The 14,675-nt window shown below is 39.2% G+C and overlaps 1 protein-coding gene across 4 annotated transcripts in view; it reads right to left on the minus strand.

Annotated features, from left to right (window-relative positions):
* DNAJC13 (DnaJ heat shock protein family (Hsp40) member C13) overlaps positions 1-14,675 on the minus strand; it is a 57,745-nt gene that overhangs the window by 4,739 nt on the left and 38,331 nt on the right. For all 4 annotated transcript variants that reach the window (XR_012994703.1, XM_076331060.1, XM_076331057.1 and 1 more), the window contains 19 exons: positions 14,392-14,527; positions 13,048-13,232; positions 12,405-12,479; positions 12,087-12,206; positions 11,025-11,204; positions 9,952-10,119; positions 9,222-9,335; positions 8,767-8,883; positions 8,017-8,194; positions 6,825-6,916; positions 6,378-6,477; positions 5,815-5,889; positions 5,538-5,650; positions 4,946-5,115; positions 4,541-4,583; positions 3,432-3,605; positions 1,469-1,648; positions 1,072-1,212; positions 439-582 (listed from right to left, as the gene is read on the minus strand). Coding sequence is in view for 3 of the 4 variants with exons in the window: in XM_076331060.1 (XP_076187175.1) it covers positions 439-582; positions 1,072-1,212; positions 1,469-1,648; positions 3,432-3,605; positions 4,541-4,583; positions 4,946-5,115; positions 5,538-5,650; positions 5,815-5,889; positions 6,378-6,477; positions 6,825-6,916; positions 8,017-8,194; positions 8,767-8,883; positions 9,222-9,335; positions 9,952-10,119; positions 11,025-11,204; positions 12,087-12,206; positions 12,405-12,479; positions 13,048-13,232; positions 14,392-14,527 (2,505 nt within the window). In the remaining variant the exon portion in view is untranslated. The remainder of the gene's footprint in view (positions 1-438; positions 583-1,071; positions 1,213-1,468; positions 1,649-3,431; positions 3,606-4,540; positions 4,584-4,945; positions 5,116-5,537; positions 5,651-5,814; positions 5,890-6,377; positions 6,478-6,824; positions 6,917-8,016; positions 8,195-8,766; positions 8,884-9,221; positions 9,336-9,951; positions 10,120-11,024; positions 11,205-12,086; positions 12,207-12,404; positions 12,480-13,047; positions 13,233-14,391; positions 14,528-14,675) is intronic.

Genomic DNA, 14,675 nt, shown 5'->3' on the forward strand with positions numbered 1-14,675 from the left:
AGAAAGCTTTCAACACAAGGGTAAGAGAAAGGCACCAAGAACTAGCACACTTACTGGGACAAATTTTACCAACTTGAATATACATCCATAACACTGCTGCAGTTGTCTACAACAGTATTTATCCAGGAAACAAAAGAGCAATTTACATTTCTAACAGAAGTTCTGAAGAGTTGTCAGTAGAAGCCTACTAGCTTATTGAACATTTCTGCACTTGGGATTTGTCTTTTTTACTAACTAGTGCTCTTCACGTGCATTGAACCAATTACTTCTCCACAAGAAAGAGATGGAGACGTTCCAACCCATAATGATTTTGTAGCTACATGATGTTAACGTTTTAGGTGGAATGATGCACAGGACAGCCGTAAGATTAAACAAGGGATGTTCAGAGTTCAATCTTCCAAGTGTACAAAGCCCAGTTAAGGACCTGTCAGTACTTACCTGTTCTCCGTACTGCAGGCTGCGAGACATGGATTTCAGAGTTTTAACAATCTGAGCTTTTGTTGCAGATGGGCTTTCCAGGTTCTCGAGACCAATACCTTCAAGCAACTTTAGAAGATAAGGGACCAAATCTGCTTTCAAAGCCTGCAAACATACTCAAGTGAGTTGTCTTAACAGGGACTAGGAAGTTCCATACAGATGTTTTACATTACTAGCATTAGTGTGAACCAAAAGTGCCAACAGCTATTACCAAGTATGTTTAGGCTATTCAATTTTTCCTGGGCTGTATGAATACATACAAGAGAAAGCAAAGATACCGTCCAGCAGTTCTGCTGTCTAGGTGTAAACTCAGTTCAATTAGCTGGCATTCCGATGTTACGCTTTCTCAGCGGACACAAGCCACCACTATCCTATGCATTAAGCTTCAATGCTCGGATAGCATCCTTGAGTGGGTCTGCATTTTGGATAAAGGACTGACTTCTGACTTTTCCAACACGAAAAGCACATGAGTTAGATCGCTTCTGGGAAGCCTCCTGGACACTTAAGTTGAACAGTACCTCTGTTCTTATGAAGAGATTAGATATCCAAATATAAAAATACCACATTTTTACAGACTGAGAATGTGCTACTTACTTGGGCTACTAAGTCATTTTGTTCCTTCTGAAACATTCGATTAAGTGCTTCGCAGGCTACACCAACTATATCTGATCTCTTTTTCATTCCATTCATGAGAGGGCTAATGGTCTCTAGTGATGCCATTGCTCGAACACAAAGCTATAGAGAGACAGAAGCATCCAGAGTACTTTATTTTATGCTAAGCTTGACGGTTATGGCAGATATGGTCAGCCAAGATCATAAATTTCTCAGTGTCTTTAATCTATGAGTTCCCCATTAATTAGCGGTAAGACCCTGCTTATCTGGTGCACAGTATTTATAGTTAGAATAATGCCCTTCTAGGAACACTACTAAACAACACAAATAACTCCAGTTATACTTTTTTCTCCCCTTGAGCACTTAAGTGATTCAGTACCTCATTGTCAGACAGTATGTGCATGACACGAATGGCACTTTTAGGAATGGCATTGTTCTTGTGGTTCATAGCTTGGATTATCTTGTGAAGATGACCAAGTGGAGGAACTTGATCAGCTAGCTGAGGCTGGGCACTGAACAGGCACACAGTTGCTGTGGTAATGGTTTCTAAAGTTTCCCCCTGCAGAAAACCAAAAACCAACAGAAAATATAACTCAGTAAAACCTGATTATCACCATAACAACAACATTTCTCACTTGCTCTGCATTATAGATTTTTTCCTTAATGCTTTTATCATGTCACTTTGCTTTGAAATTGTTAAAACAAGAAGTTTAGAATAGTGGCAGACATTCACTATTTTCATGAACACAGATCACACAGGAATTTCTAAGCACTATTTCCAGTATCTACGGATGCCAGCGTCTGGCTGCAGCCTCTGTGTGCACAGCACCACGTGTGCTAACTTGCTCAGTGGAAGCATGATAGCATGGATGTTTAGGCTGACCACTTGAATGCCTTAAGGGGTTCTGCAGTCTGTGCAGCAGCACTCACCACACTTGCTGTATTCTGCATGCTGATACAAACTGCTATCACATCTTTGTAATAAAGATGTCTTTTATTCAATGCAAGTTAGTTCCCTCCCTGCAAGTCTAACCCAGAATCTGTCTGAACACTGTTTAAAATTCAGTTTTTAATAATATCGTTATGCTACTGACTCAAACATTGCTCTCATTCAAACTGTAATACAAGTTCTACTGCATTACACTAATTGTTAGGTGGCAACCTTGTAAAGGTCATGTAATTTACACCAGAATGGGAAGTTAGTGTTTGTCCTGGTTTCGGCAGGGATAGAGTTAATTTCCTTTCTAGTAGCTGGTACAGTGTTTTGGATTTAGGATGAGAACAAAGTTGATAACACACCGATGTTTTAGTTGTTGCTAGGTAATGCTTACACTAGCCAAGGACTTTTCAGCTTCCCATGCTCTACTGACTGAGAAGGCTGGAGGTGCACAAGAAGCTGGGAAGGGGCACAGCCAAACTGGCCAAAGGGACATTCCATACCATGTGACGTCATGCTCAGTACATAAACTGGGGAAAGCTGGCTGGGGGGGCCGCTGCTCGGGGGCTGTCTGGGCATCGGTCGGCGGGTGGTGAGCAATTGTACTGTGCATCACTTGCTTTGTGTATTATTATTATCATCATATTATTATTATCATTTTATTTCAATTATTAAACTGTTTTTATCTCAACCCACGAGTTTTTCTAACTTGTGCTCTTCCAATTCTCTCCCCCATCCCACCGGGTGGGGGGGAATGAGCGAGCGGCTGCGTGGTGCTTAGTTGCCGACTGAAATTAAACCACGACAGTGTTGCAGAAGGACATTAGAAGTCTGAAGACCTGAAAATTTTTAGGCAGTGTAGAAAAAGTGCCATTTTCTTAGGCTGGTCAGTCATGGAATAATTAAAGACACTCCATTTGTTAAGCCTCATCTCCACCACAAAATAAGCCTCCAAGACTTACTGAAGCTAGTTCTGTGGCTTCAGGGACCTTAAGAGCACTGACTCATGTTCAGAAGTTGCCTAAACATATCTACGTGCTTTTACAGAGAGTCAGAAAGCAGACAAAAAAAATATCATTCATGTTGGGAAGAAAGTGTGAGAATTGAAGTTAATCATAGAATCATTTAGGTTGGAAAAGACCCTTGAGACCATCGAGTCCCACCATCAACCTAACACTGCCAAGTCCACCACTACACCACGTCCCTAAGCACCACATCTACAGGTCTTTTCAATGCCTCCAGGGATGGTGACTCAACCACTTCCCTGGGCAGCCCGTTCCAATGCTTGAGAACCCTTTTGGTGAAGAGATTTCTCCCAATCTCCAATATAAATCAGATACTAAAAGACTAGTAGCTTAAGACTGCTAAAGAAATTCAAAGAGCAGAATCAGAAAAATCATCTTACATGGGGGTTATTTTTCTCCAGTAGTTCAGTAAACTTTTCCAACAGTGCAACGAGAAATTCTCTTGGTTTCCGTAAAACCCAGGCCGGCTGGGCAATAAAAATCCTTAGGAAGACTCCCCCCACTGAAAGTTCACCTTCTGCCTCACCATACACCACAGCAAAGTCTTCAGGCAGCTGTTGAATTGTAAAGTAGAAGGAGTTACTGGCAAGGGTATTTGTGAGAGTTGTAATTGTTTCTCTAACATCATGATTCTAAGTGGTAAGGGTCACTGAACTAACCGTGTTCTCCAAAACAGAGCTGTGCAAGACCAATAAACGCTTCATCTTGAAGAAACATGAGGTTAAGAAGTGAGAGTAGAAAGAACAGTGCAGGTAGTACTACTACAGTGGACTGTTCTTTCAAAGAACACAAGTAACTGAGTCTACAGCTATACTAATGGTAAACACGAGTTCAAGAGAAGTACCAGCAACAAGGCTGATAAAACAGCCCTTTCCTTTCTTTCTTGCACACTTCAGGGGAAGGTTTCTCACCATCAACCTAGTGAAGTTTCCAGTTTCCACCTGCATCGAAACAGCCATCCTGCATGTGTTTAGAAGTTGTTTTAACACTGAACTAGACCACTGTTAGGAGGAAGTCATGCCTGGCCTTTCACAGATATTGGGAAATACTACAGACCGGAACATCTCACTGATTGACCTGATGTGATGGAATGGCTCAGGACAGTAATTTTTGACACTCAGTGGCTTACTAACGTTCCTGAACATTTACCAAGAGCAATTTTACCAGAGCTATGTAATAAGTGACAGGACTTTTCCCAGCAAACCAGTATTCTCCTTTGTTGCTGACTTTTGCTAAGTTTTAGAATGACCTGAACTATCAGAAAATTCAGAGTATTACTGGCAAAACCACTGCCAATAAAGTGTCTGATTTCAAGGTACAAGAAGTAACGAAAGCATCAATTCAACATTAAAACAGTTATGTTAGCACAGCAGTGAGTTCCTGTTGGTACTTCAAGAGGAAAGCCTGTCAGAGTTACATACATGCATATATTATCAGCTGGCTTATAGTCTCCCTGGACACACCCAAAGCAGAAACAGTATACTTTTACCTTCCAGTTAGTGTCAGGGTTGTCCCTCTGAAGTTTAAAGTGCCTTTAAAAAGAAAGTAAGTTTTAACGAGCAGTAAAAGAAGCAGTCCTCTTCCCTACTTGACACCTCAGTCTCTTTCCACCATTGTGAAGTAGTTCCGTTTCTAAACCCCATTTTCTCCTCATTGTAACCCCCTCCCAAATCTTATAGCAGTGAGCGAATACCTGGATTGTGCACAAACCACACTCGCATCACTGAGTTACAGGTACAATATACAAACAGTGAAAAAGTTTCTTTTCACTGAAGTCTGGCTTGCAAGGATTCTATTTTTTACCGGCAGAGCTCTGAGTTCTTCTATAGCAACTCTGGTTTACCACCACTAGAAGTGTCTCAGTTAAGGAAGTAGTTAGTAGGTCCCCACATACTCAAGCATCATTTCTCGAACTGTTGTTGATACTCTCTCCCTGGAGTTGTCATTCCAAATTAACTCAGGATTTTCATGAGTTCCCTCAAAGATATGAACAGCAGCTTCAGGGTTGTCCCTCATGGCATCCATGAAGACTCCGGGTAAAAATTTCATTAGTGTAATTCTAACCTAGAAAGGATGAAAAGAATTGACATTTAGTATATCATAAGTCAAACTAACTGACAGAAAAATAGAGAATTCCAGGGAGTCCCAATTATTTGTAGTGCTATAATGCCAACTGCTAGAACACAACACCACAAAATAAAATAGTGCTGCCATTTTAAATAGCGATAGCTAATGACAGGTCTGAAATCTAGGTATCTAATGTTAAAGTCATTACAAATGGAAACCAAACTGCTTATAGTAGTTACAATAAATACAACTGCTTCTAGAAGTCTGCTCACAGATTAAGAGTTAACCATTTTGAAAGAGCCAGATTGCTCTTCACATGAACGTTTCAGTCACGGAAAAGGCCTTTTTTTGTTCCATCCTTAGAGAGAGGTTGGTAATGTCAAGAGAAGAGTTCCCACAAGAGCTGTTAAGATTCCTACCTTTGGACCCACCAGCTTATCTGCAGTCATTTTGGCAAAGAGCTCTGCTGTTTGGGCTCGGACCTGTGGATGAGTTGAGTTGCAAAACATATCTAGTAAGTAGATTAAAGCACCTGTACAAAGAGATAGGAAAACATTCAAATTTTTTTCTGGTCACAAGTAGTATGAATTCACCAATTCCACACTGATTGTTCTGAAGGGAAGAGTAAGATTTGGTTGCTGTATTTGCTTTAAGTCCAGTGTTGCAGAAACATTTGCTTTCAATGTAGTAATGTACCTTTTGCCATGGCCTCTTTAATTATTTTTGTGCTAGATGTCAAAGCATACAAAGTTTCAAGGACGAGTTGCCGACCTGTCAAAATAAAAAGTATTACAACCTTTGTGCCATATAGACTATTACCTAATCAAAGATGAACTAGACTGATCTTAACAGAAAGCTGTATCAAAACTGCAATAAAGCTTATGAGAAGAGCTAGTCAGAGGTATATATACAATTGCAAGCTTATAGGGATTTCTGGCTACATTCAGTTAGTTAAGGAATGTCAATCATACATTATAGTACGGCACAACTTATTAATTAGATGTTTACTACATAAATTCCCTAAAATAATTAGTCAATTAAATACTGTGCAATTCAAGCATAATTCAAATACCTGCAATTCAAGCGTTTCAGCTCACACGTTTAAGACAAACAGGTTACATAGAGCATTTTTTTAATCATCCCCACTGAAATGCTGTTTTAACCTAAAACTCAGTAGTAAGCTCAGCCAGCTGCATTCTAACTAATTTCCAAGTTGGAAACCCTTTGCCTTGCACGACTAAGAATTATATGGTACATACTTGAAGGTAAGGAATGCAGAAGTGCCAGTAGGTTAGCAAGAACCATTGCCTCAGCAATGTTGTTAACACATTCTTGGTTACTTGTTACTATGTTCACTACCTGTAAAAGATCAGAAACAACGCTTGATGATATTCCAGCTGTTAAGACATTGTCCAGAAAATGCAGTGCATGATGAACTCGGTCACCTCACTGGCCAATATAGCTAATATTTACAATGTTTATTCCTGCCACCAAATTGTCTTGTCACCTCAGGGGAGAAGGGAGTAAAGACACAGGCAAGAAGCTATCACTTGTTCCTCCAAGGAGAAACTGACACCTTGGAACCCCAATCTTGATACTTTTTAGCTACTCTAACAGTTACACAATCAGGTTTGTTTATGCTGATCAGGTAGAGCATCCAGACAGCGGGGTTTGGGTTTTTTTTTTTCTTGGTTTGGTTTTTTTACCTCCAGAGCCAACTGCTGCACCTGGCCAGCTCCATGAACACGCAGAAGGGAGAATATCAACTTGAAATGACCTATGCATTCACACTCAGAACCTGCAAGAGACCAGATAAGTTATTCTCTTCATGTTAGCCAAAGCATTCACTGAAGGCTATCCCAAGTGCACATTTCACTATACAGAGAGGTGTTAAAGACTACATGTCTGTATATAGTCTGCCACAGTAGTTATAACAGCGCCTACAGGACAGGACCTGCTACAGAACTAGAAAATTATGAAGTCCTGTCTATTAATCTAGGTTCCACAAAGTCTCAGGTCAACCACGTTTCAAAAGGAGAGGATACTTGCCTTAGAGGGAGGAAGTAACTGAGCTAGTTCTTGGACTACCTAGTTACTTGCATTCTTACAAGACAACTGAGCAAGTTCAGTTATACTATTTATTGTTGGTTATCGGTACTTCTTGTCTTCAAATACACTTGCCCTTTCTGATTCTCCCAGCTCAGAGTAGGGTTGCTATCTGCAGCAGTAACAGCTGCCTTCAGAGTTATAATTGCCAAATACAGATAATGCAGTCTGAGAACAACCTAACCACCTATTATTAGAAGCCATGATAGTAACATGAGTTGCTTTTAGAACTAACTTGCAATACAGTAGGAAAACATCCTAATCACATGTCTTCGGCTTTTCCAGTCTGTACATTGGTAACTGCTCATAAATCTTTGCTGGTATTAGCTACCTACTTCTCAAGAGCATCTTCTCCTCCTGCTTTAATAAGGCCCTGACATGTCTTTAGGTGTTTATACAGTACTCAGCTCAAGGGGGTTCTTTTTTGCTTGCGTGATGCAAGGAAGTTTAAAAATCAGTTAAAATTCTTTGAAAGAGTACAGAAAGTTTCATCCAAGAGGTTTAAGTCTTCCTGGCAACAGCAGGCTAGAATTTGAGTTAAAACCCAATATTTCAGAGAAGAAAACAGGTAAGGCTTGGATTTCACACAGAACTAATACATCTACTGATAATGTTCTCCAGGGGGGAGTGGGGGAAAGAAGAAAAAGCAAGCCTATATGGCTTATCAACACTAAAGTCTGTTAGCCAGCAAAGCAAGCTGCTTTCTCGCTGGAAGATAAAGACTACAGGGGCCTGCATTTTTTAAGGTTGTCCACAAGAAAGCCTATCAGGGAAGTTCATTTTTAAGCCTACCTGGGTTGTGTTTTATCACGTTTCTCAGAGCCTCCAGGGCCATTTCAACTCTCCGCAACCGATCTCCATGTTGATTGGACTCTACTTTCCCAGTCTGCGTTATTGCCATTAGCGTGTGAAGGTACTGTGCTTGTGAGCCTATGTAATCCAAAAGGCTTGCAGCAAATGCTTTAGGAAGCTTTAAATTAGAGACGAGAGCATTTTTAGCTGTGTGATGCAAAAGTATTCACACTAGAAGAAAGTGTATCCAAATAACTTTTCCTACGTATCACATCTCCCTTTCTTCCAGACAGGAAACACTTTTCTACTCTGATCACTGAACATCTGGAGCACATTGGCCCTATTTATATCTAAACACACCCTTAGAAAGCTGCCACTACTTCAACAGCACTCTTAAGGAGTATGTTTGTCTATATATATACACACACACACAGAGCGCAAAGCCACTAGGCAGAATCTCTACCTCCTGGAATTACTGAATAAACCTGAGCATCTGCACTCAGGTTGTGTGCACTTGTAGAAAAGAGGCATTAAGCCATCCGAAGCAGCACGTCTTATGGCAAACTCAATGTTCTTTTTAATTTATTCTACTCCAATAAAGAGATATTCCATAACATTCTGATCACATTGAAGGAAACTTCCACAAGATTTCATATTTTCTCTGTTCTGTTTGCACTGACAGATAGATAAAGAGGAGGCAGTAACATTCTAAATACTATTTTCAACAGGAAGGTTTTAACTACATCTCACCTCTAGTTGGAAGGTAGGGACCTCATTGTAGACTCTAACAAAAATCTCTCCTACAATAAGTTCCTTTGCATGGTCACTGAAGACAAAGTCAGATCCATAGCTCTTGTCACAATCACCCTTTAAGTAGAAATAAGCAGCACAAGCTCAGAGAGAAAATAATCTTGTAGAAAGCGTAAAGCTATAACCTGATAATGAAATAGACAATACTTGAACAGAAAACTTAAAGCTTTAGCAAAAGTCAGAAGCTCAAGACAGACTGAAACATTACAAGAAATAACAAGGCAAACTCCTAGGTTTTCATCATCTTTTAAGACTACTGAATGAAGAAAGTGACTTAGGAGTAGGCAACAATGGATACTTGTATTAACTATACCACCATATTACAAGCAGCTGTACCAAAATACAGAATAGTTTAAAAAAAATAGTAGTGGGATTTAAAGTAAAGAGTATCTTACTCTCTTAATCATGCTTTCTTGTTGAGATTCCAAAAACTCAAGTAATTCGGCTCTTGTCCCATTGTTCCAGATCAAGTAGGGGTTCTCTGTGTTACTGTTAAGCATCTTCAAAGTCTAAGAAATAAGGAATTTACATGATGTAACACATTTACAACTTAGTTCTGGGTCATTACACGCAGTAATCGGTGTGCTTCATTATATAAGTTAATCCAATCTCATTAACAACCAGACCAATTTCATAAGCAGGTTTAAAGTGTCAAGTTTTCCACATACTGGAAAAACAGTATGTGTAAGTTATTTGGTACAGTACAATCTATATTTTAATTTTTCTTTATTCTGCTTTGAGCCACGCTTGCTTCAGATTTTTCTATTTTTGACAGTGAGCAGCAATTATCTGCAGCATATCTTTGTAGATTACTTCGTTGGCACCATTAAAGAGAGTAGTTTAGCCTTTGCTCTCCATTATCATTATATCCTTAAGCCTTCAACAATTATCTCAACTTCTTTGCTCCCATATTTGTCTTGCAAATATTAATCTATAGGGTACTGTTCCTGTCCATAATGTTTGAGGCTGAAACAGTTTATTTTCCTCGCAGTTACTCCAACTGCAAAGAAAAATCGCACTGCTGTTATCTGTATCAGGTTGGTCTAAGAGAGTTCAGTGTTTTAGAAGTGACCAGGTACTCCTTCCATAAATTACTAGAGAAAGTTTGGGCCAACAGATGCTTACCTCAGTAGGACTGACCACAGCAAGTTTCCTTGCAATATAGGGTGTCAACATTCCAGACAAGCTTTTCCTGATCATTGGGTTTTCAGGTGTAGCTTGTTCTTCAGAGAGATACCCTCCAAGGCGACTCAAGGCCAGGAGACTGAGCTTAGCAAGGCTATTTGCTACCTCCTGAAAAATACAGACAGTTATAAAAAAGCTCGAGCTTACTGAAGAAATATTAAAATAGCTAGAAAGAGTTGTCCAACACTTCTGCACCAGAATGAACAGAACTGGTATTCCCTATTTATCTACATCACTAATTATGCACTGGTGTCTAATAAAACACTAGGTGCTACAGAACAGCATCAGACACTGTGTTGTGGGATTAATAAATGCAGTTAGACATGAACACTGATAAGTAGGAAAAACTGGGGCATCAAGATGAGCTGAAAGCTACAGAAGCTGTTTAGTGTAATAGCTTCTGACCAGACAACAGTTCCTGCTAGCACAGTCAAATATCAGCATAATGAGCCTTTTATGACAGTGATACAAGAGTTAACAACTACAATAGACTGTTCAAAGCCCATCTCATCCAGCAGCTGAGAATGAAGTGCCATACTTCATCCATTTAGGGAAATGGAAGTGTGAAGCAACTTATATAGCTGTAGGGCAAAGGGACAATATGGTCCTAAAGTAGACATTTCAGATAAGTCCATAGTATCACTAGACAACCCCTTCAGTTGAACCTCAAGAGAAAAGGACTTTTTCTTCTGATAGCACAAATTTACTTTTTTACTGTTCACTGTAGATAAAAATCTCTTGCATTAAGTCTATTGGAAACTACAGGTTTTGGCAGCTTTAACAGTTGCACTCAAAACATGAGCTACTCTTTAAAAAAAAAGAAACAAAAACCAAAACTCAAACAACAGTATTTACACTACTACACAAGAATCCCCTTCCAAAACTGCTCTGTTAACATTATTGTTCATGTAATTCAATAATTCTAACAAGTATTTGAATACACTTGTTTTGTTAATAAGAGATGGCAAGCAACAACCACTGGTGTCTGAAAGCATGCACCTTATTAACATTACCTGGTGATTTGAATCTTCACTTTTCTGAATACCACTCTCTTCTAGTGTGTAGTCATAGTTGAAGAGGTAACCCAGTAAGTACCAGAGAACTCCAGCTTGGAACAAGTGCGTTTGTAGCCAGTAATCTAAGGCAAAGGAGCTAACACACTCCACTCCCAAAGAAGCTACTCGTGGTATGTTCTGAGAGAGGAAAAAAGTTTGCCTTAGTACTTGTGACCAAAGAAAGCCAACTTTCCTTACCAAACAAAGGCTTAAAGTCAAAACTTGCTAATTCTGGAGTACCATCTAAGCAGCACAGAGATGAAAACTGAAGCAGACAGAACAACATCTGCAGTTGAAGTTAAGTGTCTGGTAGCCAAGAAACATGGCTAATTAGTCAGCATTCTTCAAAGGAAGAGTACTTGATAAGTTATTTCATATCATTAGAAAGGAGCACTGATGAACTGCTGGAAAAACAATTCAAGAAAGTGGCAGAGATTCCCAGGTGAGCTTTTTATGGCAATACATGTGTTCTGCAGGGACTGAAGAACAGACAAGCACCTATAGTTAATTACTACAGTCTGGTTTTATAGTCTTCTGTTTTCACATACCCCATACGAAAAGTTCAAGACAAGCTTTCCTTTCTTAATTCAGACAAAATTCAGCATTTATATAACATGAGGTAAGTTCTAAAGAGCTAAATGGCAACAAAACTTCTTGAGTACTGTTCCCAGAGTTTATGCTGATTTAGGCGTTTATCTGCTTACATAAGATCTAGCTCTAGTACTTTTATCTGCTGATCTAGTACAGTAAACCAATCAGCTAGACATAAGTCAGTTAAAAGACAAATGTAGCTGAATCTTTGTAGTGATTGCATTTTGAGTCCACTAAATGGATTCAAATACAAGTGTTGAGAACAAGGCAGCAGACTTCCGTATCCCATAATGATTAGCTGGGATCTTACAGAAGGATTTGATCAGTCTCTGCAATTATCCTATCTCCCTTAAAAACAATCCTTAAAAAAAAATCCCCTAAACATTTAACAGTTAAATACCCATTTAGGCAAAGGAAGGGAGCTCTTACCTTGCCATAATACAGTAGTCTACAGAGGTCCTTAATGATGTTGGGCATTTCTGTAATCTTCTCTCTGCATTCCTCAAACTGAGCTGCTACACTGTAACACTTACTAATATATCCACATACCTACAAAAAGCAGTATTTTATTGGTTCCAAGTGGAGGGGAAATGCATGTTTACAATCTTATTTTTTTAATATATATAATACTATATCAATATTTTATATTATATATACACAGTTATGTTTATTATCATATTACATATATATATATATATATATATAGTCTTCTGAGAAGCTGATACAATCAAAGTTGCTGCAACTTACCTGTACAGACATATCATCTGGTTTACTAGAGTGAGTCAAGACTGCTACACAACGATTAAATGCTTCTTGCAATACCTGTGAGGATTGGATGATGCATAAGTTCAGTCACAACAAAAACTGATAAAGGCTGGCAGAAATTAAAAATGGGTTTTATCAGCTAGTGTTTTATGGCTGAAGGGAAACATTTGACAAAATCTGCTGTTTGCTCAAATGGTTTGTAGGGGCAAAATTCCTTGCATGTGCTGGTACTAGCATTTGGTGCTTTAGAGTTGATAGCATTCTCACATGTGAGCCAACACGCACAACGAAAAGTCCTTCTGCTCAAGTAACTTGTTCATGTTTATCTATTCTTTCACAAACAGAATGCAGAAGTTCTCAATTTGTAAAGAAGTAGAGAAATATCATATGTAGTTTGCTTATCCACAGTTCAACAGACAAGCCTAGGTCCAGAAAGGGGTATACTCTGCAAGAAGCTTCTCCTACTGCATCCAGAAAAGAGACAGCAAGAATGGACAAGTGTCTCAACAATACCAAAAGTGATTCTCCATTGCATCTGATGTCCTATGCATTGAGGATCTAAGATTTTTAGCTGTGGAAAAGTTAGAATAAAACAATTCATTTCAATAAGTTTCTTTCCATTTACCTCAATTCCACTTTCTCTTCTCAGCTCTTCTGCGTTTAATGCTGAACAATTAACAGTATGGAAAGCAAGTTCTGTAGCAGCAGGCAACAGAGGAGATTCTTTGGAAAACAAAAGGTCATCTGATGTTTCAATGGTAATAGTCTTTATCAGCATAGGATAGCCCGCATACTTGTAAGGTTTCAACTCTGAAAGAGGAAAAAAAAGTCAAAGTTTAAGTTGCTTAGGCTCTGCATATATGTAAACCACTGTGTAATTATCAGTGGAAGATATCAGATATGTAAGGACTAGGAGTCAAAGAAAGCCAACACCTAGGAAAATTGGAGCAAGACTGAGCAGTCCACACAATCTGACTCCTTGTCACGTAAGACTGTTCATGCTAGAAGCTGACAGAGCTTCACGGAAAGAACTCATTTAAGATTAAAAAGATTTACCTCCAGCTCAGCAAGCCCCCAAGCTCAGAGCCTTCCAAGTGATGCTTGTCTGTCTCCAGAGAAACACAAGTATAGCTTTGTCTGTCTGTCTTAGACCAGGATTGTCTAACAATAAGCCTCTAAGGACCTTTTCCAGTTTGACACAGCAATCGTTTTAAATAATTATATTTTTCATTCCTTTAGGGTTCAGCAGTGCTAAAGAACAATTTCATCTTGCAGTATGGAGCCGACTGTGAGCCGACCTATATAAGTCTACACTAATGTTGTCACTGCCTCCACACAACTGACAGAGCTATGACTGCATATGAGGTTCTCAGTTTACCATTATCATGTAACACTTACATAGCAAAACACTGTTGACTCTGCAAGATTTGGACATGTCAGCAACTGCCAGCCAGGGACCGCAGCCAGAGCCAAGGGTTAGGGTACTCTAGCTATCCCTCTTGCCCAGTTGGACTGTGAAAGAGATAGTGTTGCAGCACACACACCAGAGGACTCTAACACTAGTCAGAATTTCTGCAAGATTGTCTCATTTTTAATAGCCACATGAGCGTAACCTCATTTATACCCAGAATCTGCCATCTGGGTGACTGAGTACTAGTGAGGACTTTTCTGCATAGACAGAATTGTAAGTCTAAGTTATATATGGAGGAAGATTCAAACTGATTAGTATTGATGCAGAGAATTTTAAAAAGCTATTAATGCTTTTTTGAATTAAGTTTTACTGCAGATGAATTTATTTCATGGAAGAAAAAGTCCTATTCTGAAGTCCTTTACCATAGCTACATAATGCTGTGGCAAGCCAGAAACCAGATCAACGGAACACAGACTCAAGAACAGAGGAGCTTAAAACTGACCGCAATGGCCACTAAAGAGATGAACATAAAACATTCTTCTGAGACAGCATGCTTACCTTCCTTATGCCTGTTGAAGAGGATGCTTTGAGTTTTCAAGATCAAAATTATGTTTTCTGGATCTGGCCCATCTATCACCTTGGCAGACTTTGTGCACAGAAACTCATATGCTTTATTAACTTTTTCAAACATATCCTGCAAATAAAGAGGAATAGTCTTAAGAGTTGCTAAGAACCCCTTAAATTACTACAAGTCTGCAGCATCAGTTTAGATATTTATATTTGGATAAGCATTCCAGGTATTAGCCACAATGCTAGTTTTGTTGCCTTATTACACTTCAGAA

Source organism: Aptenodytes patagonicus, chromosome 2, assembly GCF_965638725.1.
Source record: "Aptenodytes patagonicus chromosome 2, bAptPat1.pri.cur, whole genome shotgun sequence".
In the NCBI taxonomy this organism is placed as follows: Eukaryota; Metazoa; Chordata; class Aves; order Sphenisciformes; family Spheniscidae; genus Aptenodytes; species Aptenodytes patagonicus.